Source organism: Ranitomeya imitator, chromosome 1 (genome assembly GCF_032444005.1).
Source record: "Ranitomeya imitator isolate aRanImi1 chromosome 1, aRanImi1.pri, whole genome shotgun sequence".
Lineage (NCBI taxonomy): Eukaryota > Metazoa > Chordata > Amphibia > Anura > Dendrobatidae > Ranitomeya > Ranitomeya imitator.
Genome location: NC_091282.1, coordinates 2,667,842 through 2,694,498, shown reverse-complemented (window position 1 = coordinate 2,694,498; position 26,657 = coordinate 2,667,842). Strand labels below are relative to the sequence as shown.

The following is a 26,657-nucleotide window of genomic DNA, read 5'->3' as shown; positions in this document are numbered from 1 at the left end:
AACTGTGCGCGCTATGGCGTTATCCTCAGAGCACATTCCTGAGCCAATGCAATGTGATAGGATTCTGTCTAGAACGGAACGACAAGGATTCAGACGTCAGAATAGGTTGTGTTATTATTGTGGCGATGCTTCTCATGTCATTTCTGTCTGCCCTAAGCGGACCAAGAGGATCGCCAGTTCATTTACCATCAGTACTGTACAACCTAAATTTCTGTTATCTGTGTCCTTGATCTGTTCATTGTCATCATTTTCTGTCATGGCGTTTGTGGATTCAGGTGCCGCCTTGAACTTAATGGACTTTGACTTTGCCAGGCGTTGTGGTTTTCCCTTGCAGCCTTTGCAGAACCCTATTCCTTTAAGGGGCATTGATGCTACACCCTTGGCTAAAAATAAGCCCCAGTTTTGGACACAGGTGACCATGTGCATGGCGCCAGCCCATCAGGAAGATTGTCGATTTCTGGTGTTGCATAATTTTCATGATGCTATCGTGCTGGGTTTTCCATGGTTGCAAGTACATAATCCTGTTTTGGATTGGAGATCTATGTCTGTGACTAGTTGGGGTTGTCAGGGGGTTCATAATGATGTTCCTCTGATGTCTATCGCCCCTTCTCCCTCTTCTGAAATTCCGGAGTTTTTGTCTGATTTTCAGGATGTATTCGATGAGCCCAAGTCCAGTTTCCTTCCACCGCACAGGGCCTGTGATTGTGCTATTGACTTGATTCCAGGCTGTAAGTTTCCTAAGGGCCGACTTTTCAACCTGTCTGTACCTGAACATACCGCCATGCGGAGCTATATTAAGGAGTCTTTGGAGAAAGGGCATATTCGGCCATCTTCTTCACCGTTGGGAGCGGGGTTCTTTTTTGTTGCTAAAAAAGATGGTTCCTTAAGACCCTGTATTGATTATCGCCTCTTGAATAAGATCACGGTCAAGTTTCAATATCCTTTACCTTTGCTTTCCGATTTGTTTGCTAGGATTAAGGGAGCTAGTTGGTTTACTAAGATTGACCTTCGGGGGGCATATAATCTTGTTCGTATTAAGCAGGGTGGTGAATGGAAAACTGCGTTTAATACGCCCGAAGGCCATTTTGAATACCTTGTGATGCCATTCGGACTCTCTAATGCTCCATCTGTTTTTCAGTCCTTCATGCATGATATATTCCGGGATTATCTTGATAAATTCCTGATTGTATATTTGGATGATATTTTGATTTTTTCCGATGATTGGGAGTCTCATGTGCAGCAGGTCAGGATGGTATTTCAGATCCTTCGTGACAATGCTTTGTTTGTGAAAGGGTCTAAGTGTCTTTTTGGGGTGCAGAAGGTTTCCTTTTTGGGCTTTATTTTTTCTCCCTCGTCTATAGAGATGGATCCGGTTAAGGTTCAGGCCATTCATGATTGGATTCAGCCCACATCCGTGAAGGGCCTTCAGAAATTTTTGGGTTTTGCTAATTTTTATCGCCGGTTCATTGCTAATTTTTCTAGCGTGGTTAAACCCTTGACTGATTTGATGAAGAAGGGCGCTGATGTGGCGAATTGGTCCCCTGCGGCTGTCTCTGCCTTTCAGGAACTTAAACATCGTTTTACTTCCGCTCCTGTGTTGCGTCAACCGGATGTTTCTCTTCCGTTTCAGGTTGAGGTTGACGCTTCTGAGATTGGGGCAAGGGCCGTTTTGTCACAGAGGAATTCTGATGGTTCCTTGATGAAACCGTGTGCCTTCTTTTCCCGTAAGTTTTCGCCTGCTGAACGCAATTATGATGTCGGCAATCGGGAGTTGTTGGCTATGAAGTGGGCGTTTGAGGAGTGGCGACATTGGCTTGAGGGAGCTAAGCACCGTATTGTGGTCTTGACCGATCATAAGAATCTGATTTACCTCGAGTCTGCCAAACGGCTGAATCCTAGACAGGCTCGATGGTCCTTGTTTTTTTCTCGTTTTGATTTTGTGGTCTCGTACCTTCCGGGTTCTAAGAATATTAAGGCTGATGCCCTCTCTAGGAGTTTTTTGCCTGATTCTCCTGAGGTCTTGGAACCAGTCGGTATTTTGAAGGAAGGGGTGGTCCTTTCTGCCATTTCTCCTGATTTACGACAGGTTCTTCAGAAATTTCAGGCTGATAAGCCTGACCGCTGTCCTGTGGGGAAACTGTTTGTTCCTGACAGATGGACTAGTAGAGTGATTTCTGAGGTTCACTGTTCTGTGTTGGCTGGTCATCCTGGCATTTTTGGTACCAGAGACTTGGTTGGTAGGTCATTTTGGTGGTCTTCTTTATCGCGTGACGTGCGGTCTTTTGTGCAGTCCTGTGGGACTTGTGCGCGGGCCAAGCCTTGTTGCTCCCATGCTAGTGGGTTGCTTTTGCCATTGCCAGTCGCTGAGAGGCCCTGGACGCATATTTCTATGGATTTTATTTCCGATCTTCCTGTTTCCCAGAGGATGTCGGTTATCTGGGTTGTTTGTGACCGATTCTCTAAGATGGTTCATTTGGTGCCTTTGCCTAAATTGCCTTCTTCTTCTGATTTGGTTCCGTTGTTTTTTTCAGCATGTGGTACGTTTGCATGGTATTCCGGAGAATATTGTGTCCGACAGAGGTTCCCAGTTTGTTTCTAGGTTTTGGCGGACCTTTTGTGCTAGGCTGGGCATTGATTTGTCTTTTTCTTCTGCATTTCATCCTCAGACAAATGGCCAGACCGAGCGTACTAATCAGACTTTGGAGACTTATTTGAGATGCTTTGTGTCTGCTGATCAGAATGATTGGGTGTCTTTCTTGCCATTGGCCGAGTTTGCCCTTAATAATCGGGCTAGTTCGGCTACTTTGGTTTCGCCTTTTTTTTTGTAATTTTGGTTTTCATCCTCGTTTTTCTTCTGGGCAGGTTGAGTCTTCTGACTTTCCTGGTGTGGATTCTGTGGTTGACAGGTTGCAGCAGATTTGGGCTCAGGTGGTGGACAATTTGGTGTTGTCTCAGGAGGAGGCTCAACGTTTTGCTAACTGACGTCGCTGTGTTGGTTCCCGGCTTCGGGTTGGGGATCTGGTTTGGTTATCTTCCCGTCATGTTCCTATGAAGGTTTCTTCTCCTAAGTTTAAGCCTCGGTTTATTGGTCCTTATAGGATTTCTGAGATTATTAATCCGGTGTCTTTTCGTCTGGCGCTTCCGGCCTCTTTTGCTATCCATAATGTCTTCCATAGATCTTTGTTGCGGAAATATGTGGAGCCCGTTGTTCCCTCTGTTGATCCTCCGGCCCCTGTGTTGGTCGATGGGGAGTTGGAATATGTGGTTGAGAAGATTTTGGATTCTCGTTTTTCCAGGCGGAAGCTTCAGTACCTTGTCAAATGGAAGGGTTATGGCCAGGAGGATAATTCTTGGGTTTCGGCCTCTGATGTCCATGCCCACTGATTTGGTTCGTGCCTTTCATCTTGCTCGTCCTGACCGGCCTGGGGGCTCTGTTGAGGGTTCGGTGACCCCCTCCTCAAGGGAGGGGTACTGTTGTGAATTCTGCTCTTGGGCTCTCTCCGGTGGTTGTTGATGGTAATGCAGTTATTCCTGAGCAGCAGTCTTGGACAGGTGTTTCTGCTAATTGCAATTTGGACTGGGGTATTTAGCTTTGCAGGACTCATTAGTTCTTGCCAGTAGTCAATGTTCCTTTGGAAGTGTTGGTCCTCTGCCTGGCCTCTCCTGCTTGCTGCCCATTCAGCAAAGATAAGTGTTTGCTTCTTTTTTTAGACACACTACTGTGTGTTTATTTTCTGTGCTGATCTTGTTTCTATTTTGTTCCTGCTGGACTGTGCCTGTTGTTTTTCTCAGTCTAGTTGGATTCGCTGGAGTCGCAGATATACCCTCCACATCTTTAGTTAGGTGGTGGAGTTTTTTGTATTTTTCTGCTGTGGATATTTTGTAGTGTTTTATGCTGACCGCATAGTATCCTGTACTTTCCTTTCCTCTCTAGGTAGAAGTGGCCTCCTTTGCTTATTCCTGTTTTCTGTCTGCGTGTGTCTTTTCCTCTCCTACTCACAGTCATTATTTGTGGGGGGCTACCTATCCTTTGGGGGTCTACTCTGAGGCAAGAGAGTTTTCCTATTTCCATCTTTAGGGATATTTAGTTCTCCAGCTGTGTCGAGGTGTCTAGGTCTGGTTAGGCACACCCCACGGCTACTTCTAGTTGCGGTGATAGGATCAGGGTTTGCGGTCAGTAAACTTACCACTGCTCCAGCGAAGGTCTTTTCATGCTGCTCCAAGGCCACCTGATCATAACATTCACCCTCCTGTAGTCATTGGTGCCCCTCCGGTCTGTATTCACCTCCCTGTAGTCATTGGTGCCCCTCCGGTCTGTATTCACCCTCCTGTAGTCATTGGTGCCCCTCCGGTCTATATTCACCCTCCTGTAGTCATTGGTGCCCCTCCGGTCTGTATTCACCCTCCTGTAGTCATTAGTGTCCCTCCGGTCTGTATTCACCCTCTGTTGGTCATTGGTACCCCCCGGTCTGTATTCACCTCCCTGTAGTCATTGGTGCCCCTCCTGTCTGTATTCACCTCCCTGTAGTCATTGGTGCCCCTCCGGTCTATATTCACCCTCCTGTAGTCATTGGTGCCCCTCCGGTCTATATTCACCTCCTGTAGTCATTGGTGCCCCTCCGGTCTATATTCACCCTCCTGTAGTCATTGGTGCCCCTCCGGTCTGTATTCACCCTCCTGTAGTCATTGGTGTCCCTCTGGTCTGTATTCACCCTCTGTTGGTCATTGGTACCCCTCCGGTCTGTATTCACCTCCCTGTAGTCATTGGTGCCCCTCCGGTCTGTATTCACCCTCCTGTAGTCATTGGTGCCCCTCCGGTCTATATTCACCTCCTGTAGTCATTGGTGCCCCTCCGGTCTGTATTCACCCTCCTGTAGTCATTGGTGCCCCTCCGGTCTGTATTCACCTCCCTGTAGTCATTGGTGCCCCTCCGGTCTGTATTCACCCCCTATAGTCATTGGTGCCCCTCCGGTCTGTATTCACCTCCCTGTATTCGTTGGTGCCCCTCCGGTCTATATTCACCTCCCTCTAGTCATTGGTGCCGCTCCGGTCTGTATTCACCCTCTGTTGGTCATTGGTACCCCTCCGGTCTGTATTCACCTCCCTGTAGTCATTGGTGCCCCTCCGGTCTGTATTCACCCTCCTGTAGTCATTGGTGCCCCTCCGGTCTATATTCACCTCCTGTAGTCATTGGTGCCCCTCCTGTCTGTATTCACCCTCCTGTAGTCATTGGTGCCCCTCCGGTCTGTATTCACCTCCCTGTAGTCATTGGTGCCCCTCCGGTCTGTATTCACCCCCTATAGTCATTGGTGCCCCTCCGGTCTGTATTCACCTCCCTGTATTCGTTGGTGCCCCTCCGGTCTATATTCACCTCCCTGTAGTCATTGGTGCCCCTCTGGTCTGTATTCACCCTCTGGTGGTCATTGGTGCCCCTCCAGTCTGTATTCACCCTCCTGTAGTCATTTGTGCCCCTCCGGTCTGTATTCACCTCCCTGTAGTCATTGGTGCCCCTCCGGTCTGTATTCACCTCCCTGTAGTCATTGGTGCCCCTCCGGTCTATATTCACCCTCCTGTAGTCATTGGTGCCCCTCTGGTCTGTATTCACCCTCCTGTAGTCATTGGTGCCCCTCTGGTCTGTATTCACCTCCCTGTAGTCATTGGTGCCCCTCCGGTCTGTATTCACCCTCCTGTAGTCATTGGTGCCCCTCCGGTCTGTATTCACCTCCCTGTAGTCATTGGTGCCCCTCCGGTCTGTATTCACCCCCTATAGTCATTGGTGCCCCTCCGGTCTGTATTCACCTCCCTGTATTCGTTGGTGCCCCTCCGGTCTATATTCACCTCCCTGTAGTCATTGGTGCCCCTCCGGTCTGTATTCACCCTCTGTTGGTCATTGGTACCCCTCCGGTCTGTATTCACCTCCCTGTAGTCATTGGTGCCCCTCCGGTCTGTATTCACCCTCCTGTAGTCATTGGTGCCCCTCCGGTCTATATTCACCTCCTGTAGTCATTGGTGCCCCTCCGGTCTGTATTCACCCTCCTGTAGTCATTGGTGCCCCTCCAGTCTGTATTCACCTCCCTGTAGTCATTGGTGCCCCTCCGGTCTGTATTCACCCCCTATAGTCATTGGTGCCCCTCCGGTCTGTATTCACCTCCCTGTATTCGTTGGTGCCCCTCCGGTCTATATTCACCTCCCTGTAGTCATTGGTGCCCCTCTGGTCTGTATTCACCCTCTGGTGGTCATTGGTGCCCCTCCGGTCTGTATTCACCCTCCTGTAGTCATTGGTGCCCCTCCGGTCTATATTCACCTCCCTGTAGTCATTGGTGCCCCTCTGGTCTGTATTCACCTCCCTGTAGTCATTGGTGTCCCTTCGGTCTATATTCACCCTCCTGTAGTCATTGGTGCCCCTCCTGTCTGTATTCACCCTCCTGTAGTCATTGGTGCCCCTCCGGTCTGTATTCACCCTCCTGTAGTCATTGGTGCCCCTCCAGGCTGTATTCACCCTCCTGTAGTCATTGGTGCCCCTCCTGTCTGTATTCACCCTCCTGTAGTCATTGGTGCCCCTCCTGTCTGTATTCACCCTCCTGTAGTCATTGGTGCCCCTCTGGTTTGTATTCACCCTCCTGTAGTCATTGGTGCCCCTCCGGTCTGTATTCACCCTCCTGTAGTCATTGGTACCCCTCCGGTCTGTATTCACCTCCCTGTAGTCATTGGTGCCCCTCTGGTCTGTATTCACCCTCCTGTAGTCATTGGTGCCCCTCCGGTCTGTATTCACCTCACTGTAGTCATTGGTGCCCCTCCGGTCTATATTCACCCTCCTGTAGTCATTGGTGCCCCTCCGGTCTGTATTCACCTCCCTGTAGTCATTGGTGCCCCTCCGGTCTGTATTCACCCTCCTGTAGTCATTGGTGCCCCTCTGGTCTGTATTCACCCTCCTGTAGTCATTGGTGCCCCTCCGGTCTGTTTTCACCCTCCTGTAGTCATTGGTGCCCCTCCGGTCTGTATTCACCTCCCTGTAGTCATTGGTGCCCCTCCGGGCTGTATTCACCCTCCTGTAGTCATTGGTGCCCCTCCGGGCTGTATTCACCCTCCTGTAGTCATTGGTGCCCCTCCGGTCTGTATTCACCCTCCTGTAGTCATTGGTGCCCCTCCGGTCTATATTCACCTCCCTGTAGTCATTGGTGCCCCTCCGGGCTGTATTCACCCTCCTGTAGTCATTGGTGCCCCTCTGGTCTGTATTCACCTCCCTGTAGTCATTGGTGCCCCTCCGGTCTATATTCACCCCCCTGTAGTCATTGGTGCCCCTCCGGTCTATATTCACCCTCCTGTAGTCATTGGTGCCCCTCCGGTCTATATTCACCCTCCTGTAGTCATTGGTGCCCCTCCGGTCTGTATTCACCCTCCTGTAGTCATTGGTGCCCCTCCGGTCTGTATTCACCCTCCTGTAGTCATTGGTGCCCCTCCGGTCTGTATTCACCCTCCTGTAGTCATTGGTGCCCCTCCGGTCTATATTCACCCCCCTGTAGTCATTGGTGCCCCTCCGGTCTGTATTCACCCTCCTGTAGTCATTGGTGCCCCTCTGGTCTGTATTCACCTCCCTGTAGTCATTGGTGCCCCTCCGGTCTATATTCACCCTCCTGTAGTCATTGGTGCCCCTCCGGGCTGTATTCACCCTCCTGTAGTCATTGGTGCCCCTCCGGTCTGTATTCACCCTCCTGTAGTCATTGGTGCCCCTCCGGTCTGTATTCACCCTCCTGTAGTCATTGGTGCCCCTCCGGTCTGTATTCACCCTCCTGTAGTCATTGGTGCCCATCCGGTCTGTATTCACCCTCCTGTAGTCATTGGTGCCCCTCTGGTCTATATTCACCCTCCTGTAGTCATTGGTGCCCCTCCGGTCTGTATTCACCCCCCTGTAGTCATTGGTGCCCCTCCGGTCTATATTCACCCCCCTGTAGTCATTGGTGCCCCTCCGGTCTATATTCACCCCCCTGTAGTCATTGGTGCCCCTCCGGTCTATATTCACCCTCCTGTAGTCATTGGTGCCCCTCCGGTCTATATTCACCCTCCTGTAGTCATTGGTGCCCCTCCGGTCTATATTCACCCTCCTGTAGTCATTGGTGCCCCTCCGGTCTATATTCACCCTCCTGTAGTCATTGGTGCCTCTCCGGTCTATATTCACCCTCCTGTAGTCATTGGTACCCATCCAGGCTGGATTCACCCTCCGGAAGCTGTTGGGTCTGTCCTACTATGGTTCCAGTTCTTCTTGTAGGAACTGTCCGTGCCCCCAGCACCTACACACTGCCCTCTAGGTGTGTGGTCCTGTACAGCACTGTGTAGCACACCTGTCTAACGCTGACAGCGGCATTTAACCGGCGCTTCCTGCCATCGGGCTGGAAATTCGCTCATCACGACCCTCGTCACATGATCGGGGGTCAGCGATGCTTCGGCAAAGTAACCAGGGGTCTCTTAGAGACCTCTATGGTTACTGATGCCGGCTTGCTGTGAGCGCCCCCCTGTAATTCAGCTACATAGGAGCGATCTAGTAGTTTCCCATGGAGGCTATTAAAGCATAGCAAAAGTTTAAAAAAAATGATTTTAAAAATATGAAAAAAAAAATATATATAAAAGTTTAAATCACCCCCCTTTTGCCCCATCCTAAATAAAACAATAAAAAAAATCACCCCTGCACATATTTGGTATCGCCGCATTCAGAATCGCCTGATCTCTCAATAAAAAAAGCATTAACCTGATCGCTAAACGGCGTAGCGAGAAAAAAATTAGAAACGGCAGAATTAGGTTTTATTAAATAAAAATGCAATAACGGGCGATCAAAAGAACGTATCCGCACAAAAGTGGTATCATTAAAAACGCCAGCTCGGCACGCAAAAAATAATCCTTCACCCAACCCCAGATCACGAAAAATGGAGACGCTACGAGTATTGGAAAATGGCGCAATTTTTTTTTTTTTTTTTTTTTTTTAGCAAAGTTTGGAATTTTTTTTACCACTTCGATAAAAAATAACCTAGTCATGTTTGGTGTCTATGAACTCGTACTGACCTGGAGAATCACAATGACAGCTCAGTTTTAGCATTTAGTGAACCTAGCAAAAAAGCCAAACAAAAAACAAGTGTGGGATTGCACTTTTTTTGCAATTTCACCGCACTTGGAACTTTTTTCCTGTTTTCTAGTACACGACATGGTAAAACCAATGATGTCTTTCAAAAGTACAACTCGTCCTGCAAAAAATAAGCCCCCACATGGCCAAATTGATGGAAAAATAAAAAAGTTATGGCTCTGGGAAGGAGGGGAGCGAAAAACGAAAACACAAAAACGGTAAAGGGCAAGGTCTTGAAGGGGTTAAGTTATGGCTGCCTTTCCCAGCTTAAGCCCATAAACTGCTCAGTGAAGGTTGCTGGCACGCTGGTCTCACATTACAGCTATAAAGCACGGGGGAGGGACGGGGAAAGGTGAAATCGCACACAGGCACATGCAGGCAGAGGAAAGAGCAGCTGAGAGCTCTGTATGTGTAAGTGAAGTACCGTAATAAGAAATTCCTATTTCCTGACACTGACGATAATACATCAGTACTGCGATCAGTATAGCAGAGCTCAGGATAGTATAGTGTAGTGAAGCTGAGAACAGTACACCAAATATGAGAACAGTACAGCAGAGCTGAGAACAGTACAGCAGAGCTGAGAACAGTACAGCAGAGCTGAGAACAGTACAGCAGAGCTGAGAATAGTACAGCAGAGCTGAGAACAGTACAGCAGAGCTGAGAACAGTACAGCAGAGCTGAGAACAGTACAGCAGAGCTGAGAACAGTACAGCAGAGCTGAGAACAGTACAGCAGAGCTGAGAACAGTACAGCAGAGCTGAGAACAGTACAGCAGAGCTGAGAACAGTACAGCAGAGCTGAGAACAGTACAGCAGAGCTGAGAACAGTACAGCAGAGCTGAGAACAGTACAGCAGAGCTGAGAACAGTACAGCAGAGCTGAGAACAGTACAGCAGAGCTGAGAACAGTACAGCAGAGCTGAGAACAGTACAGCAGAGCTGAGAATAGTACAGCAGAGCTGAGAACAGTACAGCAGAGCTGAGAATAGTACAGCAGAGCTGAGCACAGTACAACAGAGCTGAGAATAGTACAGCAGAGCTGAGAATAGTACAGCAGAGCTGAGAATAGTACAGCAGAGCTGAGAATAGTACAGCAGAGCTGAGAATAGTACAGCAGAGCTGAGCACAGTACAACAGAGCTGAAGTCAGTACAGCAGAGCTGAGAATAGTATCGCAGTGCTGAGGAAAGTACACCAAATATGAGCACAGTACAGCAGAGCTGAGAACAGTACAGCAGAGCTGAGCACAGTACAACAGAGCTGAGAACAGTACAGCAGAGCTGAGAACAGTATCGCAGTACTGAGGAAAGTACACCAAATATGAGCACAGTACAGCAGAGCTGAGAATAGTACAGCAGAGCTGAGAATAGTACAGCAGTTTGGGTAAGAATACATGGAGAGAAGAACAGAAAGGACGCTATTGTAGGTGTTTACTATAGGCCACCTGGACAGGCTGAAGATATTATGAACTATTTTTACATCTACTACTCCAATCATCCCTGGCTTCGTACTCACAATCTAATCTCCTATCACAATATATCACTACTCCCATCATCCCTGATGTCACGGATTTCACCGGCTATGTCAGGGATCCCACCAATATGTCATGGCTCATGGGGAAGATACCTTTATCTTCCCCACCACTCACACCAATTTGTCATGAACCGGGGTTGTTTGGTTGGCCCTGGTTCCTTCTGAAGGGGATTTATCTATATCACACTTCTCAGTCCCGATTTGAAACTTGCAGCTCTATGGTGCTCCCCTTACCCTCAGGTCCATCAGGGTACTACACCTGGGGTAATTAGTTGCCAGAAAGGCTGCCTGCTATGTACTGGCTATTGGGCAAGCTGCAGTGAGGGCGATATAACTACTCCCACACAGGCGGGAACAATAATTATAAACGCTGCCAGTCGCTGCAAGGACACCCAATTGCACAGGACAAATTATGCTGCCACCAGCTCCGATTTTCCAAGGGTTAACTGGTCCGGAGCCAGCCCAAATCAGTAGCGTAATTCACTTCAGAGGACGCGACAGTTCGTTTAGAGCATGGAGAGACAAGTATTGTGAATTCTGTTATCGAACTCCCTCCTGTGGTCATGAATGGTACTTCGGCGAGTTCTGTCCATGGACTCCCTCTGGTGGCTGTGAGTGGAGCTGCTGCTTCTGAGGTTCCTTCCACAGGTGATGTAGGTTATTCTTTGGCTGGCTGCTCTATTTAACTCCACTCAGATCGTTACTCCATGCCAGCTGTCAATGTTCTTGTACTGGTTCAGTTCGCTCTTGGATCTTTCTGGTGACCTGTCTACTCCAGCAGAAGCTAAGTCCCTGCTAGTTAATTATTTGTTCATTGTTTCCTTGTCCAGCTGGCTATCATGATTTTTCCTTGCTAGCTTTTTGCACACTCTGCATGGTCTTTTTGTAGTTTTTTGTGCTGACCGCAAAGATACCTTTCCTATCCTCAGTCTGTTTAGTAAGTCTGGCCTCCCTTTGCTGAAACCTGTTTCATTTCTGTGTTTGTGACTTTCATCTTAACTCACAGTCAATATATGTGGGGGGCTGCCTTTTCCTTTGGGAAATTTCTCTGAGGCAAGGTAGGCTTTATTTTCTATCTTTAGGCCAATTAGCTCTTAGGCTGTGAAGAGGCGTCTAGGTCGTGTTAGATACGCTCCACGGCTATTTCTAGTGTGTGTGATAGGATTAGGAGTTGCGGTCAGCAGAGCTCCCACTTCCCAGAGCTTGTCCTGTGTGAGTTTAACCATCAGGTCGTTCCGGGTGCTCCTAACCACCAGGTCCATAACCGACAAGCTAGTAATTTTATATTTTACTCCAAAAAATGGTAGGCAGTGTTTACAAAGTATAAAAAGAAATTATAAAGGAGACAATATCATATGCACAATACAAATTACAAATAAAATGGGATTAAAATTAAAAAGAACTCTTACAGGTCATTATGTTATTCATCTTGACTGGCCATATGTTGGGGGGGAAGGGTGAGCATATATCCAGATGCATAGCACTCCTCTGAATAGCAGCTGGACCCCAGACAAAAGACACTGCAAAAATGCTGTCTCACTAAGTTATTCCCTAGCCTAAAACCAAAGCACTCCCCCTGTGGTAACATCACTTAGAAGCTGACACCTCCCCTTTACTTAGAATATGAAAACTATTTTTACGTTTATCTCGCTGTATGAACGTCGTATAAGAAAGACACGATGATCAGAATGTGCCCCACATCATGGAGATTCTTTTAACCCCTTCATGACCCAGCCTATTTTGATCTTAATGACCTGGCCGTTTTTTGTATTTCTGACCAGTGTCCCTTTATGAGGTAATAACTCGGGAACGCTTCAATGGATCCTAGCGGTTCTGAGATTGTTTTTTCGTGACACATTGGGCTTCATGTTAGTGGTAAATTTAGGTCGATAATTTTTGCGATTATTTGTGGGAAAAAATGGAAATTTGGCTAAAATTTTGAAAATTTCGCAATTTTCACATTTTGAATTTTTATTCTGTTAAACCAGAGAGTTTTGTGACACAAAATAGTTAATAAATAACATTTCCCACATGTATACTTTACATCAGCACAATTTTGGAAACAAATTTTTTTTGCTAGGAAGTTATAAGGGTTAAAATTTGACCAGCGATTTCTCATTTTTACAACGAAATTTACAAAACCATTTTTTTTTAGGGACTACCTCACATTTGAAGTCAGTTTGAGGGGTCTATATGGCTGAAAATACCCCAAAGTGACACCATTCTAAAAACTGCACCCCTCAAGGTGCTCAAAACCACATTCAAGAAGTTTATTAACCCTTCAGGTGCTTCACAGCAGCAGAAGCAACATGGAAGGAAAAAATGAACATTTAACTTTTTAGTCACAAAAATGATGTTTTAGCAACAATTTTTTTATTTTCCCAAGGATAAAAGGAGAAACTGGACACCAAACATTATTGTAAAATTTGTCCTGAGTACGCCGATACCTCATATGTGGGGGGGAACCACTGTTTGGGCGCACGACAGGGCTCGGAAGGGAAGGAGCGCCATTTGACATTTTCAATGAAAAATTGGCTCCAATCTTTAGCAGACACCATGTCGCGTTTGGAGAACCACTGTGTGCCTAAACATTGGAGCTCCCCCACAAGTGACCCCATTTTGGAAACTAGACGCTCCAAGGAGCTTATCTGGATGCATAGTGAGCACTTTGAACCCCCAGGTGCTTCACAAATTGATCCGTAAAAATGAAAAAGTACTTTTTTTTCACAAAAAAATTTTTTAGCCTCAATTTTTTCATTTTCACATGGGCAACAGGATAAAATGGATCCTAAAATGTATTGGGCAATTTCTCCTGAGTACACTGATACCTCACATGTGGGGGTAAACCACTGTTTGGGTGCACGGCAGGGCTCGGAAGGGAAGGCACGCCATTTGACTTTTTGAATGAAAAATTAGCTTCAATCGTTAGCAGACACCATGTTGCATTTGGAGAGCCCCTGTGTGCCTAAACATTGGAGCTCCCCCACATGTGACCCCATTTTGGAAACTAGACCCCCCATAGAACTAATCTAGATGTGCAGTGACCACTTTAAACCCCCAAGTGCTTCACAGAAGTTTATAACGCAGAGCCGTGAAAATAAAAAATCATTTTTCTTTCCTCATAAATGATGTTTTAGCAAGCAATTTTTTATTTTTGCAAGGGTAACAGGAGAAATTGGACCCCAATAGTTGTTGCCCAGTTTGTCCTGAGTATGCTGGTACCCCATATGTGGGGGTAAACCACTGTTTGGGCGCACGTCGGGGCTCGGAAGGGAGGGAGCACCATTTGACGTTTTGAACGCGAGATTGGCTGGAATCAATGGTGGCGCCATGATGCGTTTGGAGACCCCTGATGTGCCTAAACAGTGGAAACCCCTCAATTCTAACTCCAACACTAACCCCCCCACACCCCTAACCCTAATCCCAACTCTAGCCATAACCCTAATCACAACCCTAACCCCAACACACCCTTAACCCTAATCCCAACCCTAATTCTAACCCTAATCCCAACCCTAACCCTAATCCCAACCCTAACCACAACTTTAACCCCAACACACCCCTAACCCTATCCTTATCCCTAACCACAAGCCTAATCTTAACCCTATTTCCAACCCTAGCCCTATTTCCAACCATAACTCTAATTCCAACCCTAAGCACAACCCTAATTCCAACCCTAACCCTAAGGCTATGTACCCACGTTGCGGATTCGTGTGAGGTTTTTCCGCACGATTTTTGAAAAATCCGCAGGTAAAAGGCACTGCGTTTTACCTGCGGATTTCCAGCGGATTTCCAGTGTTTTTTTGTGCGGATTTCACCTGCGGATTCCTATTGAGGAACAGGTGTAAAACGCTGAGGAATCCGCACAAAATTGACATGCTGCGGAAATTACAACGCAGCGTTTCTGCACGGTATTTTCCGCACCATGGGCACAGCGGATTTGGTTTTCCATAGGTTTACATGGTACTGTAAACCTGATGCAAAACTGCTACGAATCCGCAGTGGCCAAATCCGCACCATGTGCACATACCCTAACCCTAACCCTAGCCCTAACCCTATTTCTAACCCTAACCCTAGCGGAAAAAAATATATATTTTCTTTATTTCATTATTGTCCTTACCTATGGGGGTGATAAAGCGGGGGGGTCATTTACTATTTATTTTTTTTATTTTGATCAATGTGATAGGTTATATCACAGTGATCAAAACATACCTGGAACGAATCTGTCGGCCAGCAGATTTGGCAGGCGCACTGCGCATGCGCCCGCCATTTTGGAAGATGGCGACGCCCATGGAGAAGACGGACGGACCTCGGGAGGCTCGGTAAGTATGAGGGGGGGAGATTGGAGCATGGGGAGGGGGATCGGAGCACGGGGGGGAGGATCAGAGCACGGGGGGAGTGGACAGGACGACGGAGGGGAGCGGAGCACAGGACGGAGGACTGGGGAGGAGATCGGTGGCGGTGGGGGGGGGGGGCACATCAGGGTTTTCAGCCATGGCTAATGATATTGCAGCATTGGCCATGGCTGGATTGTAATATTTCACCAGTTTTTATAGGTGAAATATTACAAATCGCTCTGATTGGCCGTTTCACTTTCAACAGCCAATCAGAGCGATCGTAGCCACAGGGGGGGTGAAGCCACCCCCCCTGGGCTGAAGTACCACTCCCCCTGTCCCTGCAGATCGGGTGAAATTGGAGTTAACCCTTTCACCCAATCTGCAGGGACGCGATCCCTCCATGACGCCACTTAGGCGTCACAGGTCGGATTGGCACCGACTTTCATGACGCCTACGTGGCGTCGAAGGTCGGGAAGGGGTTAAGTGTAAACACGGAGTAATTACCTGAATCGCTTGCGGAGAAACCCGCACTTTGCACTCGTTGCGTTTATCTTCTAGCACTTTCAGTGAGTGATAGATCTATCGATGGACATCCGGAATATATAATTCTTATAACCCTAGCCCGGATCAGTGCCCCTATAGATCCCGTTAACACAACAAAGAAATGTATGCAGTTTGGAAGTGGCTATACCAGTTCAGGCTGGTATTGGTTGGGAGGAGGGAATGAGTAGTTTTACGGAGATTTATCTGCCGCAGCTAAAAGCCATAAACTGCTCACACATTGGTATCAAGTTGCACAGAGTGTATGAGCGAATGTAGAGGGGGAGAAAGGGGGGTTGAATCTGCAGTGTGTGTCTGGAAAGCCATGTAACCTTCTGAAGCTAAACTCACAATATAGCATTTTTAAATTATCATGACACCTGACCTCCTCCAGAGCTCACAATCTAATCTCCTATCACACAATGTATCACTACTACTACCTTCATCCATGACCCCAGAGCTCACAATCTAATCTCCTATCACACAATGTATCACTACTACTCCCATCTTCCATGACTCCCCCCAGAGCTCACAATCTTAGCTCCTATCACACAATATATCACTACTCCCATCATCCCTGACCCCGGAGCTCACAATCTATGTTCCTATGTTTCTCGGTTCACCATGGTTGTCTCCTGCTGTCCCCTCAGTTGTGTGATGGACCCTCAAACACAAGCTGTTCGGCTGTGGACACTGACTGAGACTCACACCCTCTTGGACCTCATCCGAGATATGGGCGTCATCCGGTTTCTGACCCAAAAAGGCTCCCAGAACTCTGAAGTATTTGGCCGGCTAAGTGTGCTACTGGGGCGCTGTAACATCCGAGTGAGGTGAGTTGTGTAAACAAAAGGGTAAAAAGTAGGGTGTGTACAGTAGGGGTTCAGTGTGTAGTGTGTACAGTTAGGTCCAGTGTGGGGTGTATACAGTTGGGTCCAGTGTGGGGTGTATACAGTTGGGGTGCAGTGTGGGGTGTGTACAGTTGATGGTCAGTGTAGGGTTTGTACAGTTGGGGTTCAGCGTGGGGTGTATACATTTGGGGTCAAGTGTGTAGTTTGTGCAGTTGGGGGTCAGTTTGGGGTGTGTGCAGTTGGGGTCCAGTGTGGGGTGCATACATTGGGGTCCAGTGTGGGGTGCATACAGTTGGGGTCAAGTGTGGGGTGTGTACAGTTGGGGTCCAATGTGGGGTGTGTACAGTTGGGGTCCAGTGTGGGGTGTGTACAGTTGATGGTCAGTGTAGGGTTTGTACAGTTGGGGTTCAGCGTGGGGTGTATACAGTTGGGGTCCAGTATGTCGTTTGTGCAGTTGGGGGTCAGTTTGGGGTGTGTGCAGTTGGGGTCCAGTGTGGGGTGTATACATTTGGGTCCAGTGTGGGGTGCATTGTTATGATCCGGTGACCTTGGAGCTGCATGAGAACTTTCACTGGAGAAAGTGGCCACTATACTGACCGCAAACCTAAACTTAACACCGCAACTAGAAGTAGCCGTGGAGTGTACCTAACACACCTAGACACCTCGTCACAGCCGGAGGACTAAATACCCCTAAAGATGGAAAATCCCCAAAGGATAGACAGCTCCCCACAAATATTGGTGGTGAGTCGGAGAGGAAAAAACATACACAGGCAGAAAAACAGGATTTAGCACAGGAGGCTACTCTAGCTAGATAGGACAGGATAGGACAGAGTTCTGTGCGGTCAGTATTAAAACCCTTCAAAAAATCCACAGCAGAATATACAAAAAACTTCCTACATCTAACTAAAGATGTAGGAGCGTATATCTGCAACTCCAGTGAAACCAACCAGACTGAGAAAACACAGACACAGTCTAATCTGGACAAAAGAAAAACAAACGAACAGTACTGAAAATAAGCACACTGCATGTGTGCCACAGGAAAAGAAACAGACACTTATCTTTGCTGAACTGGCAGATAAGCAGGAGAGGCCAGGCAGAGATCCAACACTTCCAGAGAAACATTGACAACTGGCAAGGGCTAAAGGATCCTGCACACCTAAATATCCCAGTCAGAATTGTAATTATCCGATACACCTGGCCAGGACTGCAAGTCAGAGATAACTGCATTCCCACCAACAACCACTGGAGGGAACCCAAGAGCAGAATTCACAACAGTGCATACAGTTGGGGTCCAGTGTGGGGTGCATACAGTTGGGGTCCAGTGTGGGGTGTCTACAGTTGGGGTCCAGTGTGGGGTGTCTACAGTTGGGGTCCAGTGTGGGGTGTGTACAGTTGGGGTCCAGTGTGGGGTGTGTACAGTTGGGGTCCAGTCTTGGGTGTGTACAGTTGGGGTCCAGTGTGGGGTGTGTACATTTGGGGTCCAGTGTGGGGTATGTACAATTGGGGGTCAGTGTGGGGTGTGTACAGGTGGGGGTGAGTGTGGGGTGTGTACTGTAGGGATCCAGTGTGGGGTCTGTACTGTTGGGGTCCAGTGTGGGGTGTGTACAGTTGGGGGTTGTCAGGAATCCCTGACCGCTGCCACCAATTTGTCACGCTTCACACCGTGACCGTCACCCCTACGACACGGGTCGGGGTGACTTTAGGCCAACAGACGGCTATCACATGTGCAGGGGGCTTATCTTAGTTATCCCTCCACTCCACAATATGATGAAAAAAACACACACAAGGCTATTGACCTCTTAGTTTACAGCAGGGGCTTATTCTAGGTATCCCACTGCTCTTCAATATACCACGAACTGCAGGGATTTATGTATATCCCGCTTACAGTTCCACTTGAAATTTGCAGCTCTCTGGCGCCCCGCTTACTCTCAGGTCAGATGAGGTACTGCACCTGAGGTAATTAGTCACCAGAAAGGCTGCCTACTATATACTGGCTATTGGGCACGCTGCAGCGACGCGATTAACTACTCCCACTCAGGTAGGAACAATAATTATCAATGCCGCAGTCGCTACAACGACACCCAAAGGCCCGCACATGGTATGCTGCCACCAGCTTCGATTAAACGGGTCCGAAGCTAACCCAAAAACAACAGTAGCGTAGTTCCCTTCAGGAGACTTAGGGTACGTTTTAGAGCATGAAGAACGACTCTAGTATTAAATATTATACTCCGTCAAAAGTTTCAGGCAGTGTTTATAAACAGTCATATAAAGTTGTTACAATAAGAGACAATTGAAAATATGTACAAGATAATTATAAAATAAACAGGGATTAAATAAGAAAGGGTACAACTCACATGTTCTCAGTTCATATCAGTTCAGGCAACCAGGCTAGTGGGGGGTTTCCATCTGTCCCAGTGCATTAGGACTGGTTAGGAACAGCTCTTCACGTCAGGCTCACATAGACTCCAGTAGCAGACTGACTGCTGGAGTCTGGCAAAACAGTTATAGCTCAGCTTGGTGACATCACCAAAAGGGCTGGCTATCCCAGACCCTCCTACCTTTTCAGTCTAACTAAATGTAAGCTAAATTTGTCTAAGACTTGTAACTCCGCTACCGAACATGTCATGGTCATAACAAACCCAGCATTCATCTCGTATTAACATTGGCATTCTAATGAGATCAAATATGTCATATGTGGGATGCATACTTACAGAGAAATCCCTACCTTTTTACCTGATGGAGTTAGAAGCTCATGTTTACAGCGGTTGACAGCTCCGCCGAGGAACGTTAAGAATAGGTATTTTTCCTATTTCTAGCTTAAATCGTTTGCCTAATATCTTACAATAACAGAACAAAGACCTCAGGGATTCTGGGGACTCCTAATCCAGTTCTAGCTGGACAGAGTTTGAGCCTACACTAGCGGTCGTAAATTCCTTTGCTCTCAGAGCTAGAGGCAATAAAATCTCCCCCACACACATTGAAAAGGAAAGCTCTTGCCTGGCTGCGAAAGGGAAGGAGGGATTTAGCCCACTGCCTGGCTAACAGGAGACTAACTTATGATATTTCATACAATATCGTGACATTGGTCAGTGTGGGGTGTGTACAATTGGGGTCCAGTGTGGGGTGTGTACAGGTGGGGGTGAGTGTGGGGTGTGTACTGTTGGGGTCCAGTGTGGGGTGTGTACAGGTGGGGGTTAGTGTGGGGTGTGTACTGTTGGGGTCCATTGTGGAGTGTGTAGTTGGGGGTCAGTGTGGAGTATATACAGTTGGGGTCCAGTGTGGGATGTGTACAGTTGGGGTCCAGTGTGGGGTGTATACAGTTGGGGTCCTGTTGTGAATTCTGTGGCAGAGTTCACTCCTGTGGTCACAAGTGGTACTTCGGCTGATTCTCTCTGGGATCTTCTGTTTGTGGAGGAAAGTGGTACTGCAGCTTCTGAGTTTCCTCCCTCAGGTGATCTGGTGAGCTCGTTAGCTTCTTCTCTATTTAACTCCACCTGATGCTTTGATCTATGCTTCCTGTCAATGTTTCAGTGTGGGACTTGTTTTTTCCCTGGATCATTCCTGTGGCCTGCTGCTCTGCAAAGCTAAGTAGTTTTGCTTATGTTATTTTGTTGCTATTTTTCAGTCCAGCTTGCTTTATTGGTTTTTCTCGCCTGCTGGAAGCTCTGAGACGCAGAGGGACCACCTCCGTACCGTTAGTCTGTGCGGAGGGTCTTTTTGTCCCCTCTGCGTGTTTTTTTTTATAGGTTTTTGTGCTGACCGCAAAGTTATTTTCCCTATCCTCGTTCTGTTCAGCTAGTCGGGCCTCACTTTGCTAAATCTGTTTCATCTCTATGTTTGTGTTTTCATCTTACTCACAGTCATTATATGTGGGGGGCTGCCTTTTCCTTTGGGGAATTTCTCTGAGGCAAGGTAGGCTTATTTTTCTATCTTCAGGATTAGCTAGTTTCTCAGGCTGTGACGAGGCGCCTAGGTTCTGGTCAGGAGCGCTCCACGGCTACCTTTAGTGTGGTTTGATAGGCTTAGGGATTGTGGTCTGCAGAGTTCCCACGTCTCAGAGCTCGTTCTATTATTTTGGGTTATTGTCAGTTCACTGTATGTGCTCTGACCTCCATGTCCATTGTGATTCTGAATTGCCTTTCATAACAGTACAGGAAGCCCAAAGTGCTAATGATTCTCAATAGAGGGAAAAAAGAAGTTCTGAGACCATTTTTTTTTCTTTGCACTGTGTTTTGTCTTTTTTTTCCCCTAGACATTTGGGTGGTTCAGGACACAGGTGTAGCAATGGACATTAAAGGTCTGTCTTCATGTGTGGATCAGCTCACGGCAAGAGTTCAAAATATTCAAGATTTTGTGGTCCAGAATTCTTTGCTTGAACCGAGAATTCCTACTCCAGATTTGTTTTTTGGAGATAGAACTAAATTTCTGAGTTTCAAAAATAATTGTAAACTATTTCTGGCTTTGAAACCTCGCTCCTCTGGTGGTCCAGTTCAACAGGTTTTGATTGTTATTTCTTTTTTGCGCGGCGACCCTCAGGACTGGGCATTTTCTCTTGCGCCAGGAGATCCTGCATTGAGTAATATCGATGCGTTTTTCCTGGCGCTTGGGTTGCTGTACGATGAGCCTAATTCAGTGGATCAGGCAGAAAAAAATTTGCTGGCTCTTTGTCAGGCTCAGGATGAGATAGAGGTATATTGTCAGAAATTTAGAAAGTGGTCCGTACTCACTCAATGGAATGAATCTGCGCTGGCAGCAATATTCAGAAAGGGTCTCTCTGAAGCCCTTAAGGATGTCATGGTGGGATTTCCTATGCCTGCTGGTTTGAATGAGTCTATGTCTTTGGCCATTCAGATCGGTCGACGCTTGCGTGAGCGTAAACCTGTGCACCATTTGGCGATATTACCTGAGCTTAAACCTGAGCCTATGCAGTGTGATAGGACCTTGACCAGAGTTGAACGGCAAGAACATAGACGTCTGAATGGTCTGTGTTTCTACTGTGGTGATTCCACTCATGCTATCTCTGATTGTCCTAAGCGCACTAAGCGGTTCGCTAGGTCTGCCACCATTGGTACTGTACAGTCAAAATTTCTTCTGTCCGTTACCTTGATCTGCTCTTTGTCATCATATTCTGTCATGGCATTTGTGGATTCAGGCGCTGCCCTGAATTTGATGGACTTGGACTATGCTAAGCGTTGTGGGTTTTTCTTGGAGCCTTTGCGGTGTCCTATTCCGTTGAGAGGAATTGATGCTACGCCTTTGGCCAAGAATAAGCCTCAATACTGGACCCAGCTGACCATGTGCATGGCTCCTGCACATCAGGAGGTTATTCGCTTTCTGGTGTTGCATAATCTGCATGATGTGGTCGTGTTGGGGTTGCCATGGCTACAAGCCCATAATCCAGTATTAGATTGGAATTCCATGTCGGTGTCCAGCTGGGGTTGTCAGGGGGTACATGGTGATGTTCCATTTCTGTCAATTTCGTCATCCACTCCTTCTGAGGTCCCAGAGTTCTTGTCTGATTACCGGGATGTATTTGATGAGCCCAAGTCCAATACCCTACCTCCGCATAGGGATTGTGATTGTGCTATCAATTTGATTCCTGGTAGTAAATTCCCAAAAGGTCGATTGTTTAATTTATCCGTGCCTGAGCACACCACTATGCGCAGTTATGTGAAGGAATCCCTGGAGAAGGGGCATATCCGCCCGTCATCGTCGCCATTAGGAGCAGGATTCTTTTTTGTAGCCAAGAAGGATGGTTCGCTGAGACCTTGTATAGATTACCGCCTTCTTAATAAGATCACGGTTAAATTTCAGTACCCCTTGCCATTGTTATCTGATCTGTTTGCTCGGATTAAGGGGGCTAGTTGGTTCACAAAGATAGATCTTCGTGGTGCGTATAATCTGGTGCGAATTAAGCAAGGTGATGAATGGAAAACTGCATTTAATACGCCCGAGGGTCATTTTGAGTATCTCGTGATGCCGTTCGGACTTGCCAATGCTCCATCAGTGTTTCAGTCCTTTATGCATGACATCTTCCGAGAGTACCTGGATAAATTCCTGATTGTGTACTTGGATGACATTTTGATCTTCTCGGATGATTGGGAGTCTCATGTGAAGCAGGTTCAAATCCCACAATGGGAAATACCAAATGGACTTTCTCTGTGTCCAGTTTTGGGCACCGGTGCTCAGAAAGGATATAATGGAACTAGAGAGAGTACAAAGGAGGGCAACAAAATTAATAAAGGGGATGGGAGAACTACAATACCCAGATAGATTAGCGAAATTAGGATTATTTAGTCTAGAAAAAAGACGACTGAGGGGCGATCTAATAACCATGTATAAGTATATAAGGGGACAATACAAATATCTCGCTGAGGATCTGTTTATACCAAGGAAGGTGACGGGCACAAGGGGGCATTCTTTGCGTCTGGAGGAGAGAAGGTTTTTCCACCAACATAGAAGAGGATTCTTTACTGTTAGAGCAGTGAGAATCTGGAATTGCTTGCCTGAGGAGGTGGTGATGGCGAACTCAGTCGAGGGGTTCAAGAGAGGCCTGGATGTCTTCCTGGAGCAGAACAATATTGTATCATACAATTATTAGGTTCTGTAGAAGGACGTAGATCTGGGTATTTATTATGATGGAATATAGGCTGAACTGGATGGACAAATGTCTTTTTTCGGCCTTACTAACTATGTTACTATGTTACTATGTTAGGTCAGAACGGTTTTTCAGGTCCTGCGTGCTAATTCTTTGTTTGTGAAGGGATCAAAGTGTCTCTTTGGTGTGCAGAAGGTTTCATTTTTGGGGTTCATCTTTTCCCCTTCTACTATCGAGATGGATCCTGTTAAGGTCCAAACCATCCATGATTGGACTCAGCCGACATCTCTGAAAAGTCTGCAAAAGTTCCTGGGCTTTGCTAATTTTTATCGTCGCTTCATCTGCAATTTTTCTAGTATTGCTAAACCATTGACCGATTTGACCAAGAAGGGTGCTGATGTGGTCAATTGGTCTTCTGCTGCTGTGGAAGCTTTTCAAGAGTTGAAGCGTCGTTTTTCTTCTGCCCCTGTGTTGTGTCAACCAGATGTTTCTCTTCCGTTCCAGGTCGAGGTTGATGCTTCTGAGATTGGAGCAGGGGCTGTTTTGTCGCAGAGAGGTTCTGGTTGCTCAGTGATGAAACCATGTGCTTTCTTTTCCAGGAAGTTTTCGCCTGCTGAGCGTAATTATGATGTGGGCAACCGAGAGTTGCTGGCCATGAAGTGGGCATTCGAGGAGTGGCGTCATTGGCTTGAAGGAGCTAAGCATCGCGTGGTGGTATTGACTGATCATAAGAACTTGACTTATCTCGAGTCTGCCAAGCGCTTGAATCCTAGACAGGCTCGTTGGTCGCTGTTTTTTGCCCGTTTTGACTTTGTGATTTCGTACCTTCCGGGCTCTAAAAATGTGAAGGCGGATGCTCTGTCTAGGAGTTTTGTACCCGACTCTCCGGGTTTATCTGAGCCGGCGGGTATCCTCAAGGAAGGAGTAATTGTGTCTGCCATCTCCCCTGATTTGCGGCGGGTGTTGCAAAAATTTCAGGCTAATAAACCTGATCGTTGCCCAGCGGAGAAACTGTTTGTCCCTGATAGGTGGATGAATAAAGTTATCTCTGAGGTTCATTGTTCGGTGCTGGCTGGTCATCCTGGAATCTTTGGTACCAGAGAGTTAGTGGCTAGATCCTTCTGGTGGCCATCTCTGTCGCGGGATGTGCGTGCTTTTGTGCAGTCCTGTGGGATTTGTGCTCGGGCTAAGCCCTGCTGTTCTCGTGCCAGTGGGTTGCTTTTGTCCTTGCCGGTCCCGAAGAGGCCTTGGACACATATCTCTATGGATTTTATTTCTGACCTTCCCGTTTCTCAAAAGATGTCAGTCATTTGGGTGGTCTGTGATCGCTTTTCTAAGATGGTCCATCTGGTACCCTTGTCTAAATTGCCTTCCTCCTCTGATTTGGTGCCTTTCTTCTTCCAGCATGTGGTTCGTTTGCATGGCATTCCAGAGAATATTGTTTCTGACAGAGGTTCCCAGTTTGTTTCGAGGTTTTGGCGAGCCTTTTGTGGTAGGATGGGCATTGATTTGTCTTTTTCCTCGGCTTTCCATCCTCAGACTAATTGCCAGACCGAGCGAACCAATCAGACCTTGGAAACATATCTGAGGTGCTTTGTTTCTGCTGATCAGGATGACTGGGTGTCCTTTTTGCCTTTGGCTGAGTTCGCCCTTAATAATCGGGCCAGCTCGGCTACCTTGGTTTCACCGTTTTTCTGCAATTCTGGGTTCCATCCTCGTTTCTCTTCTGGACAGGTTGAGTCTTCGGACTGTCCTGGTGTGGATACTGTGGTGGACAGGTTGCAGCAGATTTGGACTCAGGTAGTGGATAATTTGACCTTGTCCCAGGAGAAGGCTCAACTTTTCGCTAATCGCAGACGCCGTGTGGGTCCCCGACTTCGTGTTGGGGATCTGGTTTGGTTATCTTCTCGTCATATTCCTATGAAGGTTTCCTCTCCTAAGTTTAAACCTCGTTTTATTGGTCCGTATAGGATTTCTGAGGTTCTTAATCCTGTGTCTTTTCGTCTGACCCTTCCAGATTCTTTTTCCATACATAACGTATTCCATAGGTCATTGTTGCGGAGATACGTGGCACCTATGGTTCCATCTGTTGAGCCTCCTGCCCCGGTTTTGGTGGAGGGGGAATTGGAGTATATTGTGGAGAAGATTTTGGAATTTCGTGTTTCAAGACGGAAACTCCAGTATCTGGTTAAGTTGAAGGGTTATGGTCAGGAAGATAATTCCTGGGTTTTTGCCTCTGATGTCCATGCTCCCGATCTTGTTCGTGCCTTTCATGTGGCTCATCCTGGTCGGCCTGGGGGCTCTGGTGAGGGTTCGGTGACCCCTCCTCAAGGGGGGGGGGTACTGTTGTGAATTCTGTGGCAGAGTTCACTCCTGTGGTCACAAGTGGTACTTCGGCTGATTCTCTCTGGGATCTTCCGTTTGTGGAGGAAAGTGGTACTGCAGCTTCTGAGTTTCCTCCCTCAGGTGATCTGGTGAGCTCGTTAGCTTCTTCTCTACTTAACTCCACCTGATGCTTTGATCTATGCTTCCTGTCAATGTTTCAGTGTGGGACTTGTTTTTTCCCTGGATCATTCCTGTGGCCTGCTGCTCTGCAAAGCTAAGTTTTGCTTATGTTATTTTGTTGCTATTTTTCAGTCCAGCTTGCTTTATTGGTTTTTCTCGCCTGCTGGAAGCTCTGAGACGCAGAGGGACCACCTCCGTACCGTTAGTCGGTGCGGAGGGTCTTTTTGTCCCCTCTGCGTGGTTTTTTTTATAGGTTTTTGTGCTGACCGCAAAGTTATCTTCCCTATCCTCGTTCTGTTCAGCTAGTCGGGCCTCACTTTGCTAAATCTGTTTCATCTCTATGTTTGTGTTTTCATCTTACTCACAGTCATTATATGTGGGGGGCTGCCTTTTCCTTTGGGGAATTTCTCTGAGGCAAGGTAGGCTTATTTTTCTATCTTCAGGATTAGCTAGTTTCTCAGGCTGTGACGAGGCGCCTAGGTTCTGGTCAGGAGCGCTCCACGGCTACCTTTAGTGTGGTTTGATAGGCTTAGGGATTGCGGTCTGCAGAGTTCCCACGTCTCAGAGCTCGTTCTATTATTTTGGGTTATTGTCAGTTCACTGTATGTGCTCTGACCTCCATGTCCATTGTGATTCTGAATTGCCTTTCATAACAGGGTCCATTGTGGGGTATCTACAATTGGGGGTCAGTGTGGGGTGTGTACAGGTGGGGGTGAGTGTGGGGTGTGTACTGTTGGGGTCCAGTGTGGGGTGTGTACAGGTGGGGGTGAGTGTGGGGTGTGTACAGGTAGGGGTGAGTGGGGTGTGTACTGTTGGGGTCCAGTATGGGGTGTGTACAGTTGGGGGTCAGTGTGGGGTGTGTACTGTTGGGGTCCAGTGTGGGGTGTGTACAGTTGGGGTCCAGTGTGGGGTGTGTACATTTGGGGTCCAGTGTGGGGTGTGTGCAGTTGGGGGTCAGTGTGGGGTGTGTACTGTTGGGGTCCAGTGTGGGGTGTGTACAGTTGGGGTCCAGTGTGGGGTGTGTACAGTTGGGGTCCAGTGTGGGGTGTGTACAGTTGGGGTCCAGTGTGGGGTGTGTACAGTTGGGAGTCAGTGTGGGGTGTGTACAGTTGGGGTCCAGTGTGGGGTGTGTACAGTGGGGGTCCAGTGTGGGGTGTGTACGGTTGGGGTCCAGTGTGGGGTGTGTACGG

General features: G+C 47.6%; 1 protein-coding gene across 1 annotated transcript in view; it reads left to right on the top strand.

Annotated features, from left to right (window-relative positions):
• Nucleotides 1–26,657, top strand: part of LOC138657775 (uncharacterized) — a 67,195-nt gene that overhangs the window by 26,340 nt on the left and 14,198 nt on the right. Inside the window, exon 2 of the mRNA XM_069745438.1 lies at nucleotides 16,167–16,346. Coding sequence (XP_069601539.1) covers nucleotides 16,167–16,346 — 180 coding nt within the window. The remainder of the gene's footprint in view (nucleotides 1–16,166; nucleotides 16,347–26,657) is intronic.